This window comes from Nansenia antarctica (genome assembly GCF_963989245.1).
Source record: "Nansenia antarctica genome assembly, chromosome: 3".
NCBI lineage: Eukaryota > Metazoa > Chordata > Actinopteri > Argentiniformes > Microstomatidae > Nansenia > Nansenia antarctica.
The window spans coordinates 35645029-35671660 of record NC_137688.1 but is presented as its reverse complement, the minus strand read 5'-3'; the positions used below and the strand labels follow the sequence as shown (position 1 = coordinate 35671660).

Here is a 26632-nt window from a genome sequence, read left to right as displayed (position 1 = left end):
TATGGTTCCAACTTAATGTAAAGTGTGACCCAATTATCTTTAACAACTACTTGTGTGAATCAGTGATAGTGAAGTAGTACATTTTAATCAGTGCTGATATTCTCCAACTGCCACATTCTGTTGTTTTCCAACTGCCACATTCTGTTATTTTCCAATTGTCCCATTCCCTCCCAGACCAGTTACATCCGTATCGACGGCAGTGTCCCGTCCTCTGAGCGCATCCACTTGGTTCACCAGTTCCAGAATGACCCCGACACCCGCGTGGCGATCCTCAGCATACAAGCTGCTGGTCAGGTACTGTACACACCCACCACTGGTTCCCACTATGCTGAGCATTGACAACCAGACCATCCCAGTACCGCTGTCCAGCTCCTCATCTGGACACCCTTGATTAGACCTCGGGTTTAGTATCAAACACATCTCTCAGCATTAATTCAGTGGGGGACTACCTGATGGGCCATATCTTTTGACACCCCTGTACTGGATAAAGGATATATTATAAAGAAACAGCTCCCCTCAGAGCTAAAGCCAAACTATCTAGCCCATCAGACACCCAGTTCGCAGGATAGTGTTGTCTCCCAGACACTGTGTGATAATGAGAGTCTCCTCTTCCGCGTGGGATGTGCTTCACAGGGCCTGACCTTAACGGCCGCCAGTCACGTGGTGTTCGCCGAGCTCTACTGGAACCCGGGCCACGTGAAGCAGGCGGAGGACCGCGCCCACCGCATCGGCCAGACCTGCTCCGTACACGTGCACTACCTCATCGCCAAGGGAACCTTCGACACCGTCATGTGGGGCATGCTCAACAAGAAGGTATTATTAACCCTGCAGGCCCTACTTTACTGCCTGCCTCCCCATCTTAAGCAAAAACCTTTTAGAGGCCATTAATGAAGCATTAAATTGATTCTGAACTTGTTGCAAAGAACATGGGTTCTTGATGCTCACTCACGGGTTTTGCAGGAAACCGTAACGGCCAGCACTCTAAATGGAAAGAAGGAGTATCTGAAAGCAGAGGTGGGGGATAAGGACAAGTGGGACTTCCTGAACTTTGCCAGCGCTTGGACACCAAGTGAAATGGTGGGAGGAGACGTCGGAAATGGCAAAGATGACGTGTTCTTCTCCCATGTGAGTCACTGGTCGCTTTGAACAGAAGTTGTTTGAACACTGGGTATTATTTGAAGACTTGTGTTGTTGCATACTGTATGTGGTGTCTCCTCTTAGTGGCGCAGACTGATAACAGTGGCCTAATACAGCATGGTCCATTTCCACGTTCGGAGACTTTTTGAGTGTGGGCCAACCTCAACCTTTTCGAGCAACGGTTAAAACCGTGAACAGTTAAAACCGTGAACAGAATGTTCACTAGTACAATTGTTCTACTCCAAGGATTGAAGTAAAGGATTGTTTTGAAGTAGATTACTGTACAGATTACTGATTATCCCACCCAATCTCTTATGTAAAGAAACAAATTATCTATGTCTCGATTCCTAAATGGCTATATTCAGGCATAGCGACTGCAAAACAAGAACAATTAAAGATAGATTGAAGTATGAAATATTATTTTGAGGTAATATACCCAACCTTTAAGAAATTAAATGTCAGTTTCTAAATTTCTAAATGGCTCTATTTAGGTGGAGTGTGTAGGCTACAAATATTGGCCATTCCGAGATAGCTTTATACAGCTCTTGTACATAAAAAATGTTTCATTGGCAAGTAACTGTGGTTCTGTGAGCTGAAATAGGCACTCTACACTTAGATAGGCATGCGCTCACATAGACTTTCTGAGATGTTCTGGCGACAAGACGGCCAAAACGCTGTAATCTTGTCCAAATGGGGCACACGGTAATAGACCACACATGTAATTGTTTTGCGTGGCTAAGCAGTGTAACCATCTCAACCACTTCTATGTGATTTTGATTTTGATTTTGCCATTTAGCAGACGCTTTTAATCCAAAGCGACTTACAATTACGAATTACAGGGACATTCCCCCTGGAGTAACTGAGGGCTAAGTGCCTTACTCAAGGGCACACTAGTAGTGGTGTGGTTTCAGGCGGGATTTGAACTCACAACCTTCCGATCACAAGTCCAACTCACTATCCACTAGACCACCACTACCCCGTTCATCTGTTTACAAATGTACTGCATTGTTATTGTACAGTATTATACATTGTATGAGCTCTTCTCTTTAAAAAATACATTTAAGTGAACTTATTAGATACATACTGTACCTTCTTTTGGCTCTATACTCCAAAGGTTTGGATTTGAAATCAACTGTTAATGTGAGGTTGAAGTACACATTGTCAGCATTTATCTGAGGGTATTTGTATAAATATTAGTCTCACCTTTTATAAATGGCAACACTTTTTACGTTATATAGTTCTCCTATTTTTTGATTTCAGGGCACCAAAAGTATTTGGAGAATTGGCTTGACGGGTGTTTCTGATTAGTCAAGTGCGTTCTATTGCATCATTTGTGCAGGCATAAGAGAGGTGTCATTGCCGTTGGAGTGTGTTATTGGTGTCTGCCAACACGAGGATCAAAGAGGTTTCAGGAGCCATTATGAGGCGGAAAACAATTAGAGATACAGCCCAAACTCTAGGCTTACCAAAACCAACAGTTTGGTACATCATTAAAAATAAAGAAAGCACTAGTGAGCTCAGCAAATGTAAACGTCCTGGTAGACCAAGGCAGAACTCGACAGTAGATGAAAATTAAAATCATCATAAAAAGAATAATAATACAAGACAGAAAAGTGCCTAAAAGTTCTGGAAAATGCCTAAAAGTTCTGGAAAAGGTGTTGTGGGCAGATGAGACGAAAATGAACATGTACCAGTGTGATGGCAAGAGGAAAGTGTGAAAAGAACTGCAGAAGATCCACAGCATGACACCTCGTCTGTGAAACAGGGGGTGTTATAACTGACACTGGAACTGGCTACCTGGTGATGTAACTGCTAACGACAGCAGCAGATTTAATTGATTCAAAATAATGTTGGTGCCCTGAAATAGGGGGACTATGTATAACAACTTTTGGTGTTTCTAAATGGTGAAACCAATATTTATACAAATACCCTCAAATCAAATCGATCTGTACTTTAGCCTATCACCTTGATTATTTGATTTAAAATCCAACCTTATATCCAATAGAACCAAAAGAAGAAAAACATGCTTCACTGTCCAAATACTTACAGAAGGCACAGTAAATTGTAAAGTACTTATCAAAATGCATTTCCTTTGTAGTTTGAGAAAGACAAACAGCACGACATCCGCTCCTTCTTCTCGCCGGGCGCGGCCAAGGAGAAGAAGAGGAAAAGAACAGAGGATGAGACGTCTCCCGCTGCCCCCTCAGAGAAGGGTTCTGTCAACGGGGACGGGAAGACTCCGGAGGCTGAAGAGAAGAAGAAGAAGAACCTCCCTCAATGTCCCGACCGACAGGACGAAGATTTCTCTCCCCAGGTGAAGAAACTGCGTATGGTGCCCGGCCCCAGCCCCACGGCTCGTTCTAGGGGGAAGAGGAGGTCGTGGGCGGGGGGAGCCAGCCCGCTGTCCCCTCTGTTTGCCCCCCGCCGGCTGTCTGAGAGAGTGACCCCCAGAGCGGGCCAGGGCCAGGGGCCGGGGCAGGGTCAGGGGCAGGGCCAGGGGCAGGGGCAGGGGCCGCGGGAGGAGTGGAGCTGTGGGACATGCACCTACTCCAACAGCCTCCTGCTCCCTTACTGCGAGATGTGTGAATCCCCATGCCCGTGCAGTGGTGAGTGTGTACACACACACACACACACACACACACACACACACACACACACACACACACACAGGATGAAGATGTGCTCTATTGACAGATAACATTTTTATCTATTGACCATAACAGGCAAATTAATTAGACTACCAACCCTTTTTATAAAGCGAAACACAACCTACACTTAACTTAACGAGGTCATTTATCAATCAATTCTGACAATCAACTTAAATTAAGTGCAGAGTGCAGACACATAGGGCCGGCAAGGCTTAGAGCCTAGTCCTGGACCAAATCACACTTTCAATGGTAAAAATCTCCATTGAAGATGCTTTTTAGTCCAGGGTTAGGCTTTAGCCTTGTCTGTGAAACTGGCCCACTATTGTAATTCCCTTTCTAGCACTGTCACTGCTTCCAGCCCTTGTTCTCATAGCAAGTAATATGTTTGTGAGTGTGTCGTACAGATGTTTCACTGACTATAGGGGAATATACTTCGTGAGCTTAGAATTATAAGGTTCTATCTCCGTTTAGGGTAGTTCAGAGATATTGAGCGTCAAAGTTTTTACATTCCATTATGTTATGTGAGATGGAACCTTTGTATTTTATTAATTACTAACAAACAAAAATCTACATTTTAAAAATAACACCACACAGCCATTAATAAACACCTAATGGATCAGATTATGTAAAAAACTACATTTTGACCAAAAATGGAGATAGAACCTTATAATTCTAACGTCACGACTTATTGTAAGTCTCTCTGAGGAGTCTGCTAAAAGACTAAAATGTAAATGTAGTGTTGGGAGTGCTTGTATAACATTTAAACGAGTCTGAAATAGATCAGTATGGGAACATGTCTCTCTGCAAGATGACAGGGTGACGCAGAATCGCATTCACCTGTCAAGAGAGAACAGGGAATACTTGTGTATGTGTCAAAGTTTCGAAAAAGTTCGACGAATTTGCTTTAACTGAAAAGTTTTGCAAGCGCTTCTTCTCTGTCACTCTGTGACGGTGTCTAATATGAGTAGGAGATGGCAACTTTTCTCTTCCTCAAACATGGCAGTGGCAGCCAGCCTTGCTGGTTCAGACACGCGCAACGGTGGAGATCAGCCTCTGTCTTTAAAGAATTACCTGTTCCTCCAATCCGTCACAATACGGCACAGAGAATTGGTACGACATCATACCTCCTCCTGTCAGTTTCTCAGAATAACCCAACTGCCTGTGCTTCCACTCTGCCTGTGCTTTTCTCGCCATCTTATTACATGGTCGCTGTCATACAGGCAAAGCGGGTATTTCCCTGTCCCTGGCCTTAGTGACAGACACAGTCTCCATCTGCAGCATAACTTGTTAGTGGACAGAACTACCATTACCATCCAGACCTTTTTTTTGTGAAGCCACTAACGTCTATTATGGCAGTGAGTAACGTCGGCTAAAGAGGAATTTGAGCGTACACTACTCAGCTTTCAGAGGGTAATTATTCATTTAATGGCCATGAGGGTTTGCTAGGCTCGGTCTTGAATTCCCCAGCATTTTTGGAGAATGATTTTGTCTAGGACAGAAACAAGCACATTGTTCAGGGTATCCGCGGTGTCTTGAAAAGTATTAAAAGTTGATGAATCCATTTTGGGAAAATCAAGACCCTTATAAGTATTAAAAAGTCTTATCACGATTTTATGAGGTCTTGAATTTTGTAGGTATTTTTCTGAATTAGACTCTGTCCAAAGAGTTTGAGTCCTAAAAACGTTTAGTAAAAGTTCGTGAATTTATTAGTTTTATTAAAAAACAAAGATGAACCGGAAATTGTGTTGTATGATAGTGGTCTAGTCTATTGCAAACTAAAACTGTTAAGTTAAAGGTGTCACTGATGTAAACGGTTACAGCTCCAAGTGGCGGTTGAGGTCTGGAAAAATATTGACAAGGTCTTTAAAAAGTCTTAGAAAGGTATTGAAATTAACCTCAAGATTCCTGTATATACCCTGCTTACGTCAGGTATCGTCATTCTAGCGTAGCGACGCTTCGTCCTAAACTACTATCAGTGTGGACGTGTTTGTCGTAAGACAACGGCAGTTTATTTTGTATTATATATATTTTTTTTTTTTTTACAGTCTTCGTACAGCCTTTGTTACATCACTACCTCATCCATTCCATACCCGTGTGGGGATGCTCATTGTAGTAATTCTTTTTTTTTTTCAGAAGTATCTTTATTGGGTTACCAATACCAAATAGACAATTTGTTGAAAGTATTCAATCACCCGTTTTTACATTTTTAGAACAATACAAAACAAAAACAAAAGTACAGTACAAAAAAGGAGGAAACTAAGAAAAAACAGTACAAGAGAGGACTCAAAACAAAACAAATAAATGGCTGTGCTGCACATGGGGCTGAATGAACATTCATACTTCAAGAAGGACAATCAATTATCATTGTTGTAACCAATCATTGACCAATGAATATATAAATACAAATAGTAGCATACTGTGTGCTTTGTAAAATAAGTAATAAGACTTAAAATAATAATAATCTAATCATCTAAAGAAGGAATTGCATTAACAAAAGAAAGAATAGGATCCCAAGTTTTGTTGAACTTATTAGTGCAGCCCCTTATATTATATTTGATCTTCTCATAAAAATGACATTAAGTCCTTCAACCAAGAATTAGAAGATGGAGGCTTTTGGTCCTTCCAATGCAGTAAAATACGCCTGCGGGCTACAAGCGAAGCAAAGGCTATAACATTGTTCTCCCTGGTAGTGAAGCTGGAAAATTCCTCAGAAACACCAAAAATAGAAATTAAAGGGCTAGGGACTACTGGCTTATTGAAGGCCTTCGAGAGAGTCTCATAAAAAGAGGACCAAAAAGGATCCAGTTTTGAACAGGAAAAGAACATGTGTGTATGGGTGGCCGGAGAGAGAGAACATCTATCGCATTCATCACTAGTGTCATACAATTTGTTGAGTTTAGCTTTGGTCAGGTGTGACCTGTGTAGGACCTTAAACTGTATCAGTGTCAGTCTGGCGCAGGATGAAGTAGAGTTGATTCTGTCCAGGGCCCCCTGCCACCATTCAGGTGAAAATGTAATACCAAGCTCTTTCTCCCAAGTGTTTTTAGTTACTAAAGGAGAGGATAATGCTGATATGATTAACTCCACTACAATTGAGATGACTCCACGGATTACTGGGAGAGATAGAATTGTGTCAGTGAGAGAATCGGGTGATTGGTTGGGGAAATTGGGGAAGTTACAGCGGTTTCGGATTTGAAAATATCTAAATAGGTGAGAATTTGGAAGGTCAAATGTATTCTTGAACATATCAAAGGAGGCAAAAACTTTATCAACAAAAAGTTGTTTGAAGTGGACCAAACCTCTCTCCCTCCACAAAGAAAAGACTGAGTCAAGAGATGAAGGGAGAGAAATAGGGTTATTACAGATGGGCATTAGTGGGGAAAGGGAATCAAATTTAAAGTGGTGTCTAAACTGCCTCCAAATCTTTACCGTGGATAGTACAATTGGATGAGATATATGTTTAGCAGGGTTTGAATTTAGCGGGGCGCAACTCAAAGCTGATAGGGAGACAATGCCGCAGGAGTGCGCCTCCATCTGACACCAATCTGTAGTGGGGGAATTGTACCAAGTGTGAATTTTTTGAATATTGGCCGCCCAGTAGTATGCCAGGAGATTAGGTAGTGCAAAACCACCCTCTTCTTTGATTCTTTGTAGGACAGAATATTTTACCCTTGGGGTCTTTCCTGCCCAAATAAAAGAGGATATACTGTAGTCTTATCTAATTCCTTAGAAAAAGATTTGGGGAGGAATAATGGTAAGCATTGAAAGAGGAATAAGAATCTGGGAAGCACATTCATTTTGATTGAAGTGTTAGCGGCTGTTCGCTAGTTTCCGACGTACTGGGAGCCACCTTGCTAGCATCTTTCTCTTGCGAGCTAAAGATTTGGGTCAGTTGTTGCTGATTTTTGCCACGAATGTTGTGAGATTTACTCATTTCGACAAAGAAAAAGTTGTTAGGTCACTTATAATGACTTATCAAATGAAGAAAAGTAACAAAAGTCTGGGTGTATATATTTCAAAACGAAAAATTATTAGGGAGTAAACGCCATGCGACCTATCGCTCCAACGTGTAAGGCGATCAACTTCTCCAGAATTGAGTTAATTGAGTCTTTACTTACAAGTGAGTTCGTTTAATCTCAACGAGACGTCCTTGATATAACTTCTAAGATAAAATGATCCAATCAAATATTCGGCACCACTACTGAACTGTTCTTTAAGAGAATATTTATTCGAGCACATCAGCAGGCAATTGCATCAGCAGGCAATTGCATCAGCAAGCAATAGCATTTCATTCCATGGAAAGGGGTCTTATCTAGCTTTACCTCCGCAGGCCAGTATCAGCTAGTCGTCAATAGGTTAACTGCAGAAGCTTCACCAGACAAGAGCCCCGTTTCGCCTTGGTGCATAGTCTTTATACATTTTCCTTAACATTTAGGGATGGGCTGTCCTTCTCTGTAACACAGTCTCTAAATCTAATTACTCCACCTCCTGCCTTGACCCTATACCAACAGCATTCTTCAAGCAGGTGTTTGATAGTGTCTCAAATCATGTGCTGAAGATCATAAATACGTCGCTTCAAACAGGCATCTTCCCAGATGCCTACAAAACAGCTGTTGTAAGACCGCTATTAAAGAAACCCAACCTCGACGCCGATGCATTGAAAAACTACAGACCGATATCTAACCTCACATTCATTAGTAAGATACTTGAGAAGGAAGTTTCACTACAAATAAACTCCTTTCTGAAAGAAAATAATGTCATGGAGGAATTTCAATCAGGTTTTAGAACATATCACAGCACTGAAACTGCTCTTACTAAAATAGTGAGTGATCTCAGACTAAACTCTGATGCTAATAAGGTCTCAATTCTCATCCTATTAGATCTAAGTGCAGCGTTCAATACGATCGACCATGATATCCTAATCAATCGTCTCGAAGAGTTAGTTGGTCTTTCTGGCAGCGTGTTAAATTGGTTCAGAACATACATTACAGGGAGAAAGTTCTATGTCAAGCTTGGAGATCATGTGTCTGAGAAATATGACAGCGATTTCGGAGTCGCACAAGGGAGCTGCCTTGGTCCACTACTATTCTCACTATACATGTTACCACTCGGGGACATCATTAGAGAGCACAACGTATGTTTCCACAGTTATGCCGATGACACGCAACTGTACATTTCTGCTGAACCAAATGATACTTCAGCTATAGACTCCATTACGAACTGTCTTCTAGCAATAAATAAATGGATGAGCAATAACTTCTTGAAGCTAAACGAGGACAAAACTGAAGTCCTATTGATCGGCCATAAAGCAAAGAGGAATATGCTGCTTAATAATCTAGGGAAACTGACATCATGGATTAAACCTGAGGTTACAAGTCTAGGTGTTATTTTCGACTCAGACCTAAGCTTCAAGTCCCATATTAACAAGGTGACGAAAACATCATTCTTTCACCTTAGAAACATTGCTAAAGTAAGACCACTTATAAACCAAAAAGATGCTGAAAAACTGATTCATGCCTTTGTCTCAAGCCGGCTCGATTACTGTAACACACTTTTTACTGGCCTTCCTAAAAAAACGACTGCAAGACTTCAGCTCATTCAAAACTCTGCAGCTCGACTTCTAACTAGAACCAAGAGGAGAGAACACATTACTCCGGTCCTAGCTACTCTGCACTGGCTGCCAGTAACATGTAGGGTTGATTTTAAGGTCCTCCTCCTTATATACAAAGCCCTTAATGGGCGAGGCCCAAAGTACATTGCTAATTCCCTTGCCAATTATTCACCCTCAAGAACACTAAGATCATCTATCGCAGGTTTATTAGAGGTTCCCAGCAACAGTCAGAAGAAGATCGGGAGCGCAGCCTTTGCCAACTATGCCCCAAAGCTTTGGAACACATTACCTTTAGAGATCAGGGAAGCCAGCTCACTAAATATTTTTAAAAGAAAGCTAAAAACGCACTTCTTCAATATAGCCTTCAACTAGCTTATCTGCACCTGCCCACTGTAGTCTGTCAATAACATCTATAAGAAGTCTATCAATAAAGTCTATAAGAAGTCTATTGATAAAGTCTATAGTAGTCTGTCAATAAAATCTATAAGAAGTATATCAATAAAGTCTATAAGAAGTCTATTGATAAAGTCTATAGTAGTCTGTCAATAAAATCTATAAGAATTATGAAACACGGGACGTGATGTTATACTGTCCATTGTGCCAATGGATGGTACGCACATGAGGTTTGCCTTGATGTTGAGAGTGGCATGGGAGCTGTATCTCAGACATGGGAAGGATGTTAAATTTCGGGACACATCATCAGTAGAGTACCTTTGAATCATGGGGTGTTTCGGCCTTTTCAACACTAGACACCCTCATCTAAGGCGGCCAGCTACAGGGTGATCAAGCCTGAGCTTGTGTCCCATGCCCAATCATGAGAATTGCCTGGTTGTTTAAATGGCGCAGCCCACGGGACTATGCAAGGCAGGGGTGTCCTCTTCCCTGAGTCAGGCCTAGAGCAGACCGCATACCTTGTTCACCCTCCTCCTGGAGGGTTCTGACCTGGGTTCTCAAGTGGGAGTGGGGGTAGGGGGGGATTAGTGAGCGGGTCATGTTGCTGTTCTTTGAGCCCAGCAAAGAAGTCTATCAATAAAGTCTATAAGAAGTCTATTGATAAAGTCTATAGTAGTCTGTAAATCTTTACCTTTTCTTTTGACTGTCTTCCCCTGCTTTTATGAATGAATGAATGAATGAATGAATGATTGGTCTTTATTGTCATTGATATAGTACAGGTACCAAACAACGAAATTTGGGAGGGGGGGCTCCCCTGGTGCTAGGAAAGAAAAAAACAAGAAGGGAAAGGAGCTGGTTTACATAAATAAAGGCTATGTACACTATCCACTATACTATACTGTACAAATAAAACACTGTGCTGTACTCTATGCTATGCTATACCTATTCTAACATTTCCTATTCTCTGCAACCTTATGTACCCTAGGGTTGTCATATTGCACATAGTGTTATTGCACATTCATTTAAAGTGTCACAGTTTGCAGGCTTGAAATGTACACATTTGTGCCTCAGCACTACACCTGATTTTCAATCCAGCAGCTGCCATCAATCCGTCCAGACTGTCCAGGGCCCAGAACAGGGTTTCCGTTAACCGGTAATTACCGGTCTTTGTCCGGTAAAATTAGTGTAAGTCCGACAAATTGAAAACTCGTCGGACATAAATGTCCGGTGAAAATAATTCCCTCTAACCATTTTCAGCTGAGCACCAAACACACACACACAACACTGCCCGAGAGAGAAGGACCCGCCCTCTTTAGTTAGCCTATAGGCTAACTAAAGGGGGCGGGTCCTTCTCTCTCGGGCAGTGTTGTGTGTGTGTTTGGTGCTCAGCTGAAAATGGTGTCCCGAAGCGGAGCGCTTTAACTTTATCGCACAATAACAAGGATAACAAACGAAACGGACAACATTTACACTAAGATGGAGACAAACTTCAGCGATATGATCTAACAGCCGGTCTTCAGGACGACATACAGACCCGTATGAGCTTACAGGGCTATCCCCTATCTATCTGAGAAAAGGCATAGCCTAGGCTGTAACATCGAACGGAAATTAGCCTATACGCATTGCAAGTTAATTTAAAGCCTATTTATTTTCAAAGAGTTTTATTCTATTTTATTTTATCTGATAAAAGGCATATGAACGGAAATTAGGCTAGCCGTGTGTCACGCCAGAAGCCTACATGCTTGCACTGTTACTGTTCAATAAAATGTTATACATCTAGACATTGTGGTATTTCTTTATATACGTATCCCAGACTGCCTATCAATTGTTTCTCAATAAACAGTTATGTTCTCCCCATTGTCATACTCCCGAGCTAAACGAAATGCCTTCCCAACCAGCGAGACCTGGTTATAGAAATGACGTTGTTTTATTGATTTAAAAAAAAGGGTAAAACTGGAAAGAGAAAATAGAAAACTCACATTAATCCCAAACAATTTAACAAACTTCAGTTAACGTAATGTGGAGTCCGTTCATTGATCGATGCTGTCTGTTCAGTTCCCAGTGAGGCGCCCGTTCAGCGCTGGACCCGTTCAGCGCTGGATTTGACGCATGGCATAGCGCGCATGCGTCAAATCATGTTATATTATTATATATTATATAGCTCGCATCTAATCGTATCGGATGAGAAATAGACATTAAATGGCATATATAGGCCGCTACACAACAGTAATCACCGCGACAAACAGCTATATTAGATTTGAAGAAAAAAAATTATGATTTTGATTTTTTTTTTTATTATTATATTTTAATATGATGACCGGAATATATCACGTTTGTCCGGTAAATCGAATTCTTCCCGGACACGATGTCCGACGGCAAATTTTTCTAACGGAAACCCTGGCCCAGAACCTAGGTCTTTGCTGTGTTCAGGGCCTGGATGGCCCTGGGGTAGAAGCTGAGCTTCAGTCTGTTTGTCCTTGCGAACATGGTCCTGTACCGCCTGTTCGAGGGCAGCCGAGCAAAGTGTTCGTACCCAGGGTGGGATGGGTCTCTGGAGATCTTGGAGGCCTTCCCGAGGCAGCGTGTGTTGTACAGCTCTTCCAGAGAGGGGAGGGGGGCGCCGGTGATCTTCTGGGCCGTTCTCACGACTCTCTGTAGCGCATTCCTCTCTGCGGCTGTGCAGCTGGAGAACCAGTTGCAGATGCAGTAGGTGAGGATGCTCTCCACTGCGCAGCGGTAGAAGGCCACCAGCATCTCCTGTCTGATGTGGTCTTTCCTGAGGACTCTCAGGAAGAAGAGCCACTGTTGTGCCTTCTTGATGATGGCTGCTGTGTTGTTCTTCCAGGACAGGTCATCCTGTATGTGCACCCCCAGGAATCGGAGGGTTGAGACTCTCTCCACGCTCCCTCCGTCGATGAGCAGGGGCAGGACCTCAGATTTTTTCCTCCTGAAGTCCACGATGATTTCCTGGGTCTTTGACTGGTTCAGCAGCAGGTTGTTAACCTTGCACAGCTTGCTCAGCTGCTCTACCTCATCCCTGTACGCCGCCTCGTCCCCCATCGAGATGCAGCCCACCACGGTGGTGTCGTCTGCAAACTTTACGATGGAGTTGCTGGGGTGGACGGGGGTGAAGTCGTAGGTGTAGAGGTTGTAGAGGATGGGGCTTAGCACGCAGCCCTGGGGGGACCCAGTGCTGAGTCTGAGGGCTGTGGAGGTGTGGGAGCCCACCCGCACCCTCTGGGGGCGGTCGGACAGGAAGTCCTTGATCCATGCACATATAGAGTGTGATAGTCCCAGGTCTAGTAGTTTGGTCACTAGCCTGTCTGGAAGGATGGTGTTGAAGGCAGAGCTGAAGTCCACAAAGAGCAGTCTCGCTTAGCTGTTTCCCCTCTCCAGGTGGGATAGAGTGGAGTGGAGAGTCGTCGCGATGGCGTCCTCTGTGGACCTGTGGGCTCTGTAGGCGAACTGGTATGGATCCAGGTTGGGCGGGAGGCGTGTGACTATGTGGACCCGGACTAGTTTCTCGAAGCACTTCATGATGATTGGTGTGAGTGCCACCGGGCGGTAGTCGTTTAGGCAGCTCACCGTGCTTTTCTTCGGGACTGGGATGATAGTTGAGGTTTTCAGGCAGGGTGGGATGGTGGCCTGGGACAGGGACTGGTTGAAGATGTTGGTGAAAACCCCGGCCAGCTGGTCGGCGCAGTCCCTCAGCACCCGTCCCAGGACGCCATCCGGCCCTGAGGCTTTCCTGGGGTCCACCGCCTTCAGCACGCGTCTCACTTCATGCTCTGTGAGGGTGAGGCTGCTGAGAGCTGGAGAGAGTGGTGTTTGTGTTGTGGTTACCTCCGTTCGCCCCTCGTCGAACCGGGTGTAGAAGGAGTTCAGCTTTTCCGCCAGCAGGGGGTCGTCCTCTGCGGCTGTGAGCCTGTTGGCTCTGAAGTTTGTCATGTGCTGAACCCCCTGCCACACCCGCCTGGAGTCGTTGCTCAGGAAGCATTCATATATTCATTCTATGCTTGTATATGTTTTTATATTCACTTTATGTTCTTATTCCTGTTGTAAAGCACTTTGAGCTGCATTTCTTGTATGAAAGGTGCTATATAAATAAAGCTTTACTTACTTACTTACTTACTTCTATCTGATAGGTTTTATGGTAAGCGTCTGTTCTATATCGGTATGTGGCCTTCGACTTCTTTCAGTGTCCGTGCGAGTGTGCTGTGTGTGATCTTCTTCTTCTGACCCCCCGGTCGTTTGTCATGGTGAGAGTGTTCGGACACTCTGTCGGCAACGGTATCCACCTTGTGAGCAGCCTAGTCTTGCGCGACGTTAGACACACACACATTCTGTTATGTTTTTTAAGAAACCAGTAAGCATATGCACACAGTTATGTTTTTAGGATGTACGGTACAGACATTTTGATACAGTTATTTTGGGTGTATTCTACGTGCGTTCTAAAGCACTAATTGGCCAGTTAATTGATCTTCAAACACATTCCCTCCTGACTAGGTCAGTAGGCCCTATGTCCTTACCAGGATCGCTTGTGTAAACATCACTGTTGCCAGGCCCACTGAGTCCCATGACTTGGGATTCGATTAACAAGTTAAAACACAGTATAGAAGAATAGACTTATCATTAATCATTAGTTATGATAGTATAAAATCAGTATAGGAAAATAGAATATCATAACAGCAGGTACAGAATGGTTGTTAGCACATAGGCAAAAATAAGCAATCACTTCTAGTTATTTTAATACAAATCCCCAACAAACGCCATAACCGGAAGCCCATTGTAGTAATTCTAATAATCCTGATCATGTTGTGTCATAAATAAGCAGTATTGTACACAGCTCTCAGTCTATGAATGGCAACAAGCTCACATAAATCTCGGAGCTGCCGGAGCTCCATTAACAGAAATCTGTCCCATTTCATGCTTGGCTGAGATGAGTAATGTTTGATATCTAATCAGAAAACAGACACAGTTCTCTCACTTACGGAGCATCGGTATCGCAGCATGTTAGATGGGGAATTGACCAGCCCATCAGATACTGCATGTAATGACTCGGCTGAGCAATACCCGTCATGTTATTGAGACATCTCTCAACGTGGCACTGCAAGAAAGCAGGCAGGAAATGCAAAACTATGAATGCTTAGCATGAAATGTCATGTACGTATCGACTGTCTGATCCATAAGAGTGAAGTGGTTTTGACGACTGAGTTGAGGAACTTCCCTTTCTTCTATGGAGAGTCTGACAGCATTAAAGGGGCAACCTGGGATTGACAGTTTTGTTTGGGGTAAACAGCTGAGAGGTGGGGCTGGAGAAATTCATAGACAGAGCGTATGGATGCAAGGACTGACCATGTTTTTGAAGCGATACAGTGTTTGTTAACCTTACATTGTTTATGAACAATGGAGTCAAACAAGCTTATATTTTGGGTTCTGTTGGGGGAAGATAGTTAAACTATCAGGCATTTCAGAACTTTCTTATTATTCTTTCTGAATATTCTTCAAGAATCAATGGGTTTATTAATTTCATAGTCAAATCACGTATCCCAAGTTTTGTAGCTTTATTGCTTTATTATTACTTGTATATGTATTATTACTATTATTTTGTATTGTTGATTATTGATTGTTGTTGTACAGGGAGTTAGATTAAAAAAGCATTTCATTAGATCACTTATGGCTTTTTGCGATGTACGTGACCAATACACTTGGATATGATTTGATTTGATTCCTCCCATTCTCTGCTAGGACTGTGAATGTCCTAGTAACTCTCCTGTACGTCAGTTAATCCAGACCTACCTTTACGTACTTACTTACGTAAGGCTGTGATGTAATGATTATACATTGAGACTGTGTCCCCTAACTGCTGATGGATATCACTGTTCTGGGGCAGTTGCGTTGTAATGCAAAAAAAAAAAAAAAGAAGGCAAGAATTGTTAAGGTAATGTCTCTGTTCAGAGGGAGACATATGAGGTAAATTAGGCGGTCTCTTGTCTTCTCAGCTTGTTAGTTGAGGGGACGGCGTGGCCTGTGAGTGCAGTTGAGTGCTGGGAAATCCGGGTGACATTTCCAGAAAAATCCATATGAGGCTGGCCTTTCAGAAACAGGCCGGAGTGGAAAGATCAGTAATTAACAAGTTGTCTGAGTCTCTCAAGAACTTTTGTCTGGTATGTGATATCCCCTACAACAACCCCGGTCCCCAATAGGCGACCCGCGGGCCATTTCCGGCCCGGGACGGTTGATTTAAGGCCTGCGAGAATTTTGGGGAGAAATGCCAGAAGGAAACAATTATAATTTGATAGGGTTTTCTTCTTCCGTCTGGCATTTCTTTTTTAGGGGGTGGAGGGGGGGGGGGGGGGCACTATTTAAAATATAGTTCATAATTTCAGCAATCAATCCAAGAAGAAATGTTCCATCCCGCATTTCCCCTATAGTCCAGCCCCCTTCCTCGGCGGGCCACATAACATTAGCATTAATACTAGTCAGCTATATTAATAATAGTCAGTTGCAGTGAATCAAAAAGCAAGACAGATAAGACAAATAAGTAAGTTCATCGCTTCATTCTACCTGGACATGACCATGCTAAACCAACTTGCTTGCAAACGGTAGCAGTCAGGTCAAGGTTGCTAACATCAAACGCCAGAAAAATAGCTATCGTAAACTCGTAAAGTGCTTATGAGCACTGTTAAAGTTATTCATGAAGCGTGATCAAAAGTGAGAGAAATCGTCTGACCAACGAACATCTTGACCAGTGCCTTCGCATCAACAACTTCCCGATGCTGTAATTTCTCCCACTGAGAGGGGAGTCGATGTGGAAATGAACTTCCTAGTAAAAGAGACTAGTAGTCTAATATACCGAAAAATAGATGGAAAATACCTGTCTAAATTATAACCAGAGGAAAATATTAATACTGCACACTTCTCTCCATGCAATTAAAACATATTTCATTATAAAGTCATTAACATCAACATGTTTAGTGTGCAGCAAATTATAATAGGCTACCTGCAACGTATCTACACCAAAACAAACCAATTAACAACATGCCTTTCTAGAGTAGGTGTTTCAAGGTGTTAAAACCTACTGTTAAAGGGAAACATTGATGAGATGAGGCCAGTGATGTTGTTAGGCCTGGGCTTCCATGGGGGGGCCCTGAATGTGTTCTGAATAGCCCCGGTTCTCTGGATCCTGGGGGGAGGTTGAGGTGGCCCACGGTTTCCCAGTTTTCTTTTAAGTGGCCCGCTATGAAAAGTAATTGGGGACCTCTACCCTACAAGCTCCACAAAATCTTTTTTGAGGAAATCGTGATGAAAAAAGACAGACTCCATGGATTTGAGCAATAATGATGTTTCATGGAGAATTTATACATGTGGTTCCCTTCCATAATTGTCAACATAACACCATGGTATTCACCACCATGTGAACACCATGTGTTACGAAGCCTCAAGTATGTATCACAGTCTGGGCAGAATCTGAAGAATCTGTCCTTTTCCACAAAAACAATCAGCTCCCATTTTTGGGTTCTTTTTTTCTTTTTTTGTATGTGTGAGTCATTGCATTTGTGTGCGTTGACGGTTCTGTGTGCTATCCTTTTTATTTGCCATTCCTTCTGTAATGTTGACATGCTTTGTATGCCAACACACCATTATCCGTCTTGGTATAGTTAAAAATACATAGCCAAAGGGTCTGTGTATTTTTAACTATACCAAGATAGATAATGATTGTCAGGTGTATTTTAGTTTAATTATACTCCTTGGTAACAAGCAGACTGTATTGTTGGTGCTAGCTACCTTCTTGGTTAGCGTGACCCTCAGACCAGCATCCACTCACACTACACTGTGTTGTCTCTTCTGCCTCTCAGCTCAGGCCCCAGCCTCCACTGTTACTACTCTATTGTTACTACTCTATTGTTACTACTCTATTGTTACGACTCTATTGTTACGACTCTATTGTTACTACTCTATTGTTGATACTCTATTGTTACGACTCTATTGTTACTACTCTATTGTTGATACTCTATTGTTGATACTCTATTGTTGCTACTCTATTGTTGCTACTCTATTGTTACGACTCTATTGTTACGACTCTATTGTTGATACTCTATTGTTACTACCCTATTGTTGCTACTCTATTGTTACGACTCTATTGTTACGACTCTATCGTTACTACTCTGTCTCTTGTCTTATTGTTTGTTTCTGTTTTGTTTTTTATACCTATAACTATTTTCTGTTCTTGCTGCAATGTCGAGGAACGGAAGACTAAGAATATCACTCTCTTATACTTGTATAATGGGTCGTAACAATAAACGTTATTGTGATATTGTGATCCACAGGCTCCCCCGCGTCTCAGCAGACCAGGCCCGAGCAGCCATCTTCGTCCAGGGGGGAGGACTCGCCCGCCATCGTCCTCTCAGACTCAGACACTGAACCAGAGCGCAGCCCCCCCTGCCCTACCGCTCCTCCACGGCACCAGACAGACACCCCACAGAGGGAGGAGGAGGAGGAAGAGGAAGAGGAGGAGGAGAGACCGAAAGACAAACAATTGCCAGGAGATCTCTGCTCACCCCTCCGTGATCATACAGACGGTAATCCAGGTGTAATCTTCCCTATCCCCCCTTCATATAGCGCAGGGGAAATTGTCTGGGGTGAATTGTAACCCGCTGCTCTAATGCTGTAATGCTATCACTCTGAATAAATGAGGAAATCATCAATATTCCACCTGCTGCCTGCTTGGGGAATAGGCTTGGGGTTCATATTGTGATTATCTAGCTGATGCTATTGCCTAGGCCATTTATTTTCTTCGCGGGCGGGATCCATGGGATTAAAACTGTCCTGAAATATGGGTTTATTTTTTTTTATTCACTCTATATGCAGTGTGTTGTTGCCTTTACCTGAGGTTTCTTATTTGACTGTATACTTTTTAGTTTTTTACAATGCCTAAAAACAAAACCGCACATAACAATTGAATTAGATTCAAACCTCTTTTGATATATAGGAAGCAGACCGTGACAGAATTTATTTTGTGTTATTCCTGTTTTTCCTGTCACAAAAATACTTTTAGGTTACTGTGGTGTAAATAGTTTTTCAGAAAAGGCCCAGTGAATTGGCCTTGCTATTCTTATAGGGCTGGTTTCACAGACAAGGCTTGAGCCTAATCCTAGACCAAAAAGCATCTCCAATGGAGATTTTACATTAAAAGTGTGATTTAGTCCAGGACTAGTCTTAAGCCTTGTCTGTGAAACCAGCCCCCTTGAGATATTGACTATGAGGGCCGACATTTTAGTCTTGTTTTCACATCTCTTTGTGAGAGAGTCGCACCATCATGATAACTTTCCCTCTGTCAGTCTGTTGACACATGAATTAACACCCCGCCACAGTCACCGAACACCTGCCAGATGCTTCCAGACACATAACCCTCACACATACTGATCCGATCCACGAATATGGCTCCGATTGAAATAGAAAACGTGCACCTTTTCACACCAAGGAGCTGTGGGCTTCACAAAGTGACTTCTGTCTAATCTAATCTAGCGATTGCTTCCCCTCCTGTTTTGTTCTTTTCCCAGAAGAAGCGCAATTAACAGCAGATTAAATAGCCTAGCGTGATTCCTGGCGTGTGGACACGTGTGGACTATTTCCAGCCCTGCCTGCCGTTCCTCAGTCTCCTGAGAGCCTGCAGGTTAATGTGGAACACAGCACATGTCCAATAAAAGTGACCTATAGGGTTCAGAGCACTGCTTTAATGATTTTTTTCCTTTTCACTCTTGTCTGTCTGGGTTGGAGGCTAAGGTAAGAGACCTGTCCTTCGCCTTCACATCCTGATTGTCCTGAGATTAGTGGCAGAGATAGGCAATCAATCCTCAAGGTCCTATCCCTGAGCCCGTAGGCACAAATGATGTCGTCGTTTGGGTTTTGAATAGTGTCGTCGCAACAGCGAGGCTTATTATTTGGAATGCAGCGCCAGAAGCCCCTTTGTGATGCACAAGACAAGGAGACTCAGTCCAATTAGGAACTTTGTTTTGTTTTTTTTGTGTTTTTTCTTTTTGCAGAGGGAACGACAAGTCAATTCTCTCAGGTCTCCTGTGGCCCAACATTCATAGTCTGGACGCGACAGCCTAATAAGAGTGCTTTGGAAGATGAATCACCAGCCTCATTTTTATAAATGACCTAATTTATGCATTCACGTCCCCCCCCCCACCGTAGGTAACTGCAAATGTGCTGATGTGCCCAATATTCCAGAAGTGGTGAAGATATCCGCCAACATAGAAAGAACCACACTTTTTTTTTCTTTCCGTGTCACACGTCTGCACATCTGTAACGCGATTGCTATGCCAGCCTCTCATTTATAGAATGTGTTAGCAGGGTGTCATAGGGCATTATCTAAATGAACCTGGCCATGCTCCCAGTGTCTAATTTCCAGCGGCTGACCTTTTCTTGCAGCCATAGCCATGATTAGGGAGCCTGAGTCCAGACAGTAATGACCTTCCCTCCCTCCCTCCCTCCTTCCCTCTCCTCCAGCTCAGACAGACAGCGTGTGTGTGTCTGGTCCTGCTGATGATGACACCGTGGCGAGTCTCCCTCTGTACCCGAGCCTCAAGTTCTGCGCCAGTAGGAACACAGACAGGGTCTTCCTCTACACCAAGGTAGCGGCAGCATGACTCTGTGTAGCCCTGGCCTCCATTCAACCTCCTCTCCTTCTCATCCAGGGAGTCTTGAACGTAGCTCAGGGTGGGAAGAATGTGTCTCCCTCAGGAGAGGTAGGAACTTTACACAGGCACACTGTGAGTCACACCCACAGAGGGACTTCCTCTTCCTGTTCTGGATGAACGTCTTGGGAGCCTGTTTGAGTGGGTTGTCATTCCAGCACTTTTTGGTTGGAGTGTGTGTCACTCATGTTTCGTAGACCTAGTTTAGGTTTTCTTTCGGTTAGGTAAGAACCCGAAGCGAACCTAACCAATAAAAAGGTTAGGTTTCGGGGTGTAATGAAATTCCCCTACAGTGAATTGAAATGGAAATTGAATAGACCGGAATAGATTCTTTGCCCTTTTATTCAACGATGATGTATTTAATATTATAATGTATGAAATATTCATGTCAGATTTGTTTAATCCCAGATCACTCGCAGATTCTCCAAGGGTTTATTCAATTATAAAATGAGATTAGGATTTGTCACTGTGGCTGAAATCTAAAGGAATAAACAAGTATTATGTGTGAGGAATTTAATGTCAAATATCTTTTTGACATTCAGTTGCATTGCTATTCTTGTTTTATTCATACCCAGTTATACATGTTTCCTGCCCAGCTATTATGGAGCCAGCGGGTGAATAAACAAAGGATTTATCATGTAAATAGATGGTTATTCTGTTGTCGACAGGCTGCAGCACAGTAAGGGCTGGTTTCACAGGTTTAAAATAAAATGACAAATAAAATTCTTCTAGCATTATGACTGCCAATGGCCCCTGGCCCGAGCACAGATTACTTTTTTTGCAATGACTGATGGACAGATGATTCACTTACTAAGACAAATGTTTCTGTTGGAAGTCGCTTTGGATATAGGCGTCTGCTAAATGCCATGTAAATGTAATTTGTAATGGAAATGGAAATGTAAAACGCCTAGTCCTGGACTAAATCACACTTTGAATGTAAAATCTCCATCGAAGATGCTTTTTAGTCTAGGATTAGCCTTAAGCCTTGTCTGTGAAACCGGCCCTAAGTGTATGATGAATCATGCCACATCCCTTCCTTGTGTCCGTGTGTCCCTGTGTCCCCCAGGAGGGCTGTCCACTGAACTGCAACTTCATCCCCCTCGAAATCAAACTGGACAACTGGGAGGATCTGCCCCCGGCCTTCAACCGCAGGGAAAACAGGACACAGGTGGGTCTGTCTTACAGAGAGAACAGGACACAGGTGGGTCTGTCTTACAGAGAGAACAGGACACATGTGAGTCTGTCTTACAGAGAGAACAGGACACAGGTGGGTCTGTCTTACAGAGAGAACAGGACACAGGTGAGTCTGTCTTACAGAGAGAACAGGACACAGGTGGGTCTGTCTTACAGAGAGAACAGGACACAGGTGGGTCTGTTTTACAGAGAGAACAGGACACAGGTGGGTCTGTCTTACAGAGAGAACAGGACACAGGTGGGTCTGTCTTACAGGGAGAACAGGACACAGGTGAGTCTGTCTTACAGAGAGAACAGGACACAGGTGAGTCTGTCTTACAGAGAGAACAGGACACAGGTGAGTCTGTCTTACAGAGAGAACAGGACACAGGTGAGTCTGTCTTACAGAGAGAACAGGACACAGGTGGGTCTGTCTTACAGAGAGAACAGGACACAGGTGGGTCTGTCTTACAGAGAGAACAGGACACAGGTGAGTCTGTCTTACAGAGAGAACAGGACACAGGTGGGTCTGTCTTACAGAGAGAACAGGACACAGGTGGGTCTGTCTTACAGAGAGAACAGGACACAGGTGAGTCTGTCTTACAGAGAGAACAGGACACAGGTGAGTCTGTCTTACAGGGAGAACAGGACACAGGTGGGTCTGTCTTACAGAGAGAACAGGACACAGGTGAGTCTGTCTTACAGAGAGAACAGGACACAGGTGGGTCTGTCTTACAGAGAGAACAGGACACAGGTGAGTCTGTCTTACAGGGAGAACAGGACACAGGTGAGTCTGTCTTACAGAGAGAACAGGACACAGGTGAGTCTGTCTTACAGAGAGAACAGGACACAGGTGGGTCTGTCTTACAGAGAGAACAGGACACAGGTGGGTCTGTCTTACAGAGAGAACAGGACACAGGTGAGTCTGTCTTACAGAGAGAACAGGACACAGGTGGGTCTGTCTTACAGAGAGAACAGGACACAGGTGAGTCTGTCTTACAGAGAGAACAGGACACAGTTGAGTCTGTCTTACAGAGAGAACAGGACACAGGTGGGTCTGTCTTACAGAGAGAACAGGACACAGGTGAGTCTGTCTTACAGAGAGAACAGGACACAGGTGGGTCTGTCTTACAGGGAGAACAGGACACAGGTGAGTCTGTCTTACAGAGAGAACAGGACACAGGTGAGTCTGTCTTACAGAGAGAACAGGACACAGGTGAGTCTGTCTTACAGAGAGAACAGGACACAGGTGAGTCTGTCTTACAGAGAGAACAGGACACAGGTGAGTCTGTCTTACAGAGAGAACAGGACACAGGTGGGTCTGTCTTACAGAGAGAACAGGACACAGGTGAGTCTGTCTTACAGAGAGAACAGGACACAGGTGGGTCTGTCTTACAGAGAGAACAGGACACAGCTGGGTCTGTCTTACAGAGAGAACAGGACACAGGTGAGTCTGTCTTACAGAGAGAACAGGACACAGGTGAGTCTGTCTTACAGAGAGAACAGGACACAGGTGAGTCTGTCTTACAGAGAGAACAGGACACAGGTGAGTCTGTCTTACAGAGAGAACAGGACACAGGTGAGTCTGTCTTACAGAGAGAACAGGACACAGGTGAGTCTGTCTTACAGAGAGAACAGGACACAGGTGAGTCTGTCTTACAGAGAGAACAGGACACAGGTGAGTCTGTCTTACAGAGAGAACAGGACACAGGTGAGTCTGTCTTACAGAGAGAACAGGACACAGGTGGGTCTGTCTTACAGAGAACAGGACACAGGTGAGTCTGTCTTACAGAGAGAACAGGACACAGGTGAGTCTGTCTTACAGGGAGAACAGGACACAGGTGGGTCTGTCTTACAGAGAGAACAGGACACAGGTGAGTCTGTCTTACAGAGAGAACAGGACACAGGTGGGTCTGTCTTACAGGTACAGCAGAGTCAGCTCAGACATGGGTCCGTCATAACAGTATAGACGTGGATGATGGCAGATTGATACTGTATGGGTGTCCAGTCTTTTCTCTGGGAGGGGCAGGGGGCTAGAGATAACACAAGATTAGCTACTTCATTTACATTTTTACATTTACATTTTTGGGCATTTAGCCAAACACCTTTATCCAAAGCGACTTACAACAAATACATCTGTCTAAGTAAGTGAATCATCTATCCACCTGTCATCATAAGAAATAGTAATCTATGCCAAAACCAGGGGTCATTGGCAGTTTCAATGCTGGAAGGAGCTGCTGTTGTGTAAGTTTAATTAAATAAGACGGATCATCACCTAACGGGACCGACAGCTCCACTGAACTGAATGGTTGTACTGAAGGGCCGTTCTGAAGGGACGTTGGCACGTGGCGAGGTTAGCAGACACTGTTGTCAGCAGGGGCACGCTTAATGACTCTGATTATAGTCAGTGTACACAGTCGTCAATGTAAACAGATATGATCAAAGTAAACAGATATGATAAACATCACAAGCAAATGCACAGCAGGTCATATAGTAGTACACTAACTAATCAGATTTGGCGCCTGTACAGTTCAAACAATACTCCTTAGGAGTAGAAACATATCCAGATGGATTGTGGTGTGTCTGTGGCCTCTAGGTGTGTCTGTGGCCTCTAGGTGGTGAGTCAATGTCTGTGGCCCCGAGGTGGTGAGTCAGTGGTCCTAGATGGTGTGTGTGTGTGTGTGTGTGTGTGTGTGTGTGTCTGTGGTGAGTCAGTGTGTGTCTGTGGCCCCGAGGTTGTGAGTCTGGTCCTAGGTGGTGAGGTTCTTGAGGGAGTGTGTGTGTGTGTGTGTGTCTCCTAGGTGGTGAGGTTCCTGAGGGTGTGTGTGTGTGTGTGTGTGTGTGTGTGTGTGTGTGTGTGTGTGCGTGTGTGTGCGTGTGTGTGTGTGTGTGTGTGTGTGTGTGTGTGTCTCCTAGGTGGTGAGGTTTCTGAGGGAGGGAGTGTGTGTGTGTGTGTGTGTGTGTGTGTGTGTGCGTGTGCGTGTGCGTGTGTGTGTGTCTCCTAGGTGGTGAGGTTTCTGAGGGAGTGTGTGTGTGTGTGTGTCTCCTAGGTGGTGAGGTTCCTGAGGGAGTGGAGCTCTCTGACGGCCATGAAGCAGAAGCTGCTCCGCCGCAGCGGCCTCCTGTTCCACAGCCCTCTGCTGGCCCTGGACGAGCTGGCCGGCAGCCAGCGCAAACACAGCAGCACCAAGAGGCAAGCTCTGTGTGTGTGTCTGTGTGTGTGTGTGTATCTGTCTGTCTGTCTTGTGTGGTGTGGTGTGGTGTGGTGTGTGTTGTTGGTGTGGTATGTGTGTGAGTGTGTGTGTGTGTGTGGGGGGGGGGGGGCTCAGGATGTGGGCTCACCAGTTAGAGGTGGTATAGATGTGGCAGGGAGCGTTGGCCAATCAGAAACACATCCAGGGAAATGTTTGGGTGTCTCTGAACCTAATCAAGATGAGTGTAGGAGGACACCAGGCCAGGCTGATTTGACAAAAGGTTTGATTTATTCCTCAATCAGGGCCAATCACGGTTCACCCCACAGACCCTCTGCAGGGATCGTGGCGCAACTTCACACTAATGACTGTGTTGAATTTCAAATTGATAACGATTTTATGCCGAAAATCATTTTAGTAAAAGATTTTGTAAAACAAACTACTGACACAGGATGTAGTGAGTAAATGTAGTCGATGAATGTTAACAGATACAGCTATGGGGTAAGGTCATCCAGGAGAAGGTGATTTGTCTTGTGCTAGTCTACTGTAGTGCTCTGGTAGGTTCTCCTGAGCACTGCATTAGAGTAGCCAGTCCATCCACTCTCCACTGAGGTCCCACCTCCACTCCACCCTCCGAAATAGGGCTGGGCGATATGACCTAAAAAAAACTAAAACTAAAATCACAGCACACCCGATTTACGGATTTCTTTTTCTGCTGTCTTGTGCAACTCGCAGTGTCACACACTTCTCCCACTAGGCTGCGTGACTCTGTTTGAGAAGCTGGAATAAATGACTTGTGCTGCTGCTTTTAGTTGCCACAGACACAGAGACAAACTTTACAGCGGTTTGCTCGAGGTCGGATGCTGCAAAACTGAACCATTTCCAGACGACTGAGGAGACGGTGCTTTTTGGGGGGAACGAACGTCTCACTTTTAGTCCAAAATGCAGCAGTGAGAGTATTAACCAAAACAAGCAGAAGAGCTCATATAACTCCTATTTTAGAGACTCTACACTGGCTTCCTGTTAAATTCTGAATAGATTTCATTATCCTTCTGCTTGTTTATAAAGCTCTCACTGGCACAGCACCAGAATATCTGAAAGACCTTTTGCTAGCATATCAGCCCAATAGAGATCTCAGGTCTTCTGACGCTGGTTTTCTCTGTGTACCACATGTACAAAAGAAGAGATTTGGGCCCAATCCCGATTCTCTTTTCTACCACTTCGGCTCGTTTTGGAGTCACTCGTTTTGGAGTCACTCGTTTTGGAGCCATAGCCGTAGTGGTTCCCCGGGGGAAATGGGACAACCCTTCACGACTAATACGTCATCCGTAGTGTAATGAATGGGTTAATTCATAGTCAGGACAGCGCATGCGCCTAAGAGAGAGTTCATGATATACCAGTAGGTGACTGACAGGTGTCGAGAGAACCGAAGTAAACTGGTTATACCTTTGTTGAACCCAGACTCAAGTGTCTTATTATTCTATGTCCAAGTGACATTACACGTAGTATCGTAGAAAAGCATTGACGCTCGCGATTCATTCACAACTTGAATGAACTTGAACGCTATCAATCGATCAAACAAGTCATCAAATAAAAAAGAACAATGCTTCATTATCAGACCATGACAGAATAAGCTCTAACCTGTATGAAACCTGTGCTCCTACCCTGCCAGTCTGCACTGATTTAGGACAACAGTGCAACAACTTCGAGGCTGAACTTTAGTTACATTTACGGCGTCATATGCCATCAAAGGGAAACATGGAAAAATGCATGACT

The 26632-nt window shown here is 44.0% G+C and overlaps 1 protein-coding gene across 1 annotated transcript in view; it reads left to right on the top strand.

Moving 5' to 3' along the window:
* zranb3 (zinc finger, RAN-binding domain containing 3) overlaps positions 1-26632 on the top strand; it is a gene marked incomplete at its 5' end in the record, with an annotated part of 55895 nt that overhangs the window by 15938 nt on the left and 13325 nt on the right. The window contains 8 exons of the mRNA XM_080527220.1: positions 175-294; positions 634-813; positions 961-1125; positions 3236-3743; positions 18120-18371; positions 20305-20429; positions 21559-21660; positions 24716-24867. Of these exons, the coding sequence (XP_080383346.1) occupies positions 175-294; positions 634-813; positions 961-1125; positions 3236-3743; positions 18120-18371; positions 20305-20429; positions 21559-21660; positions 24716-24867 (1604 nt within the window). The remainder of the gene's footprint in view (positions 1-174; positions 295-633; positions 814-960; positions 1126-3235; positions 3744-18119; positions 18372-20304; positions 20430-21558; positions 21661-24715; positions 24868-26632) is intronic.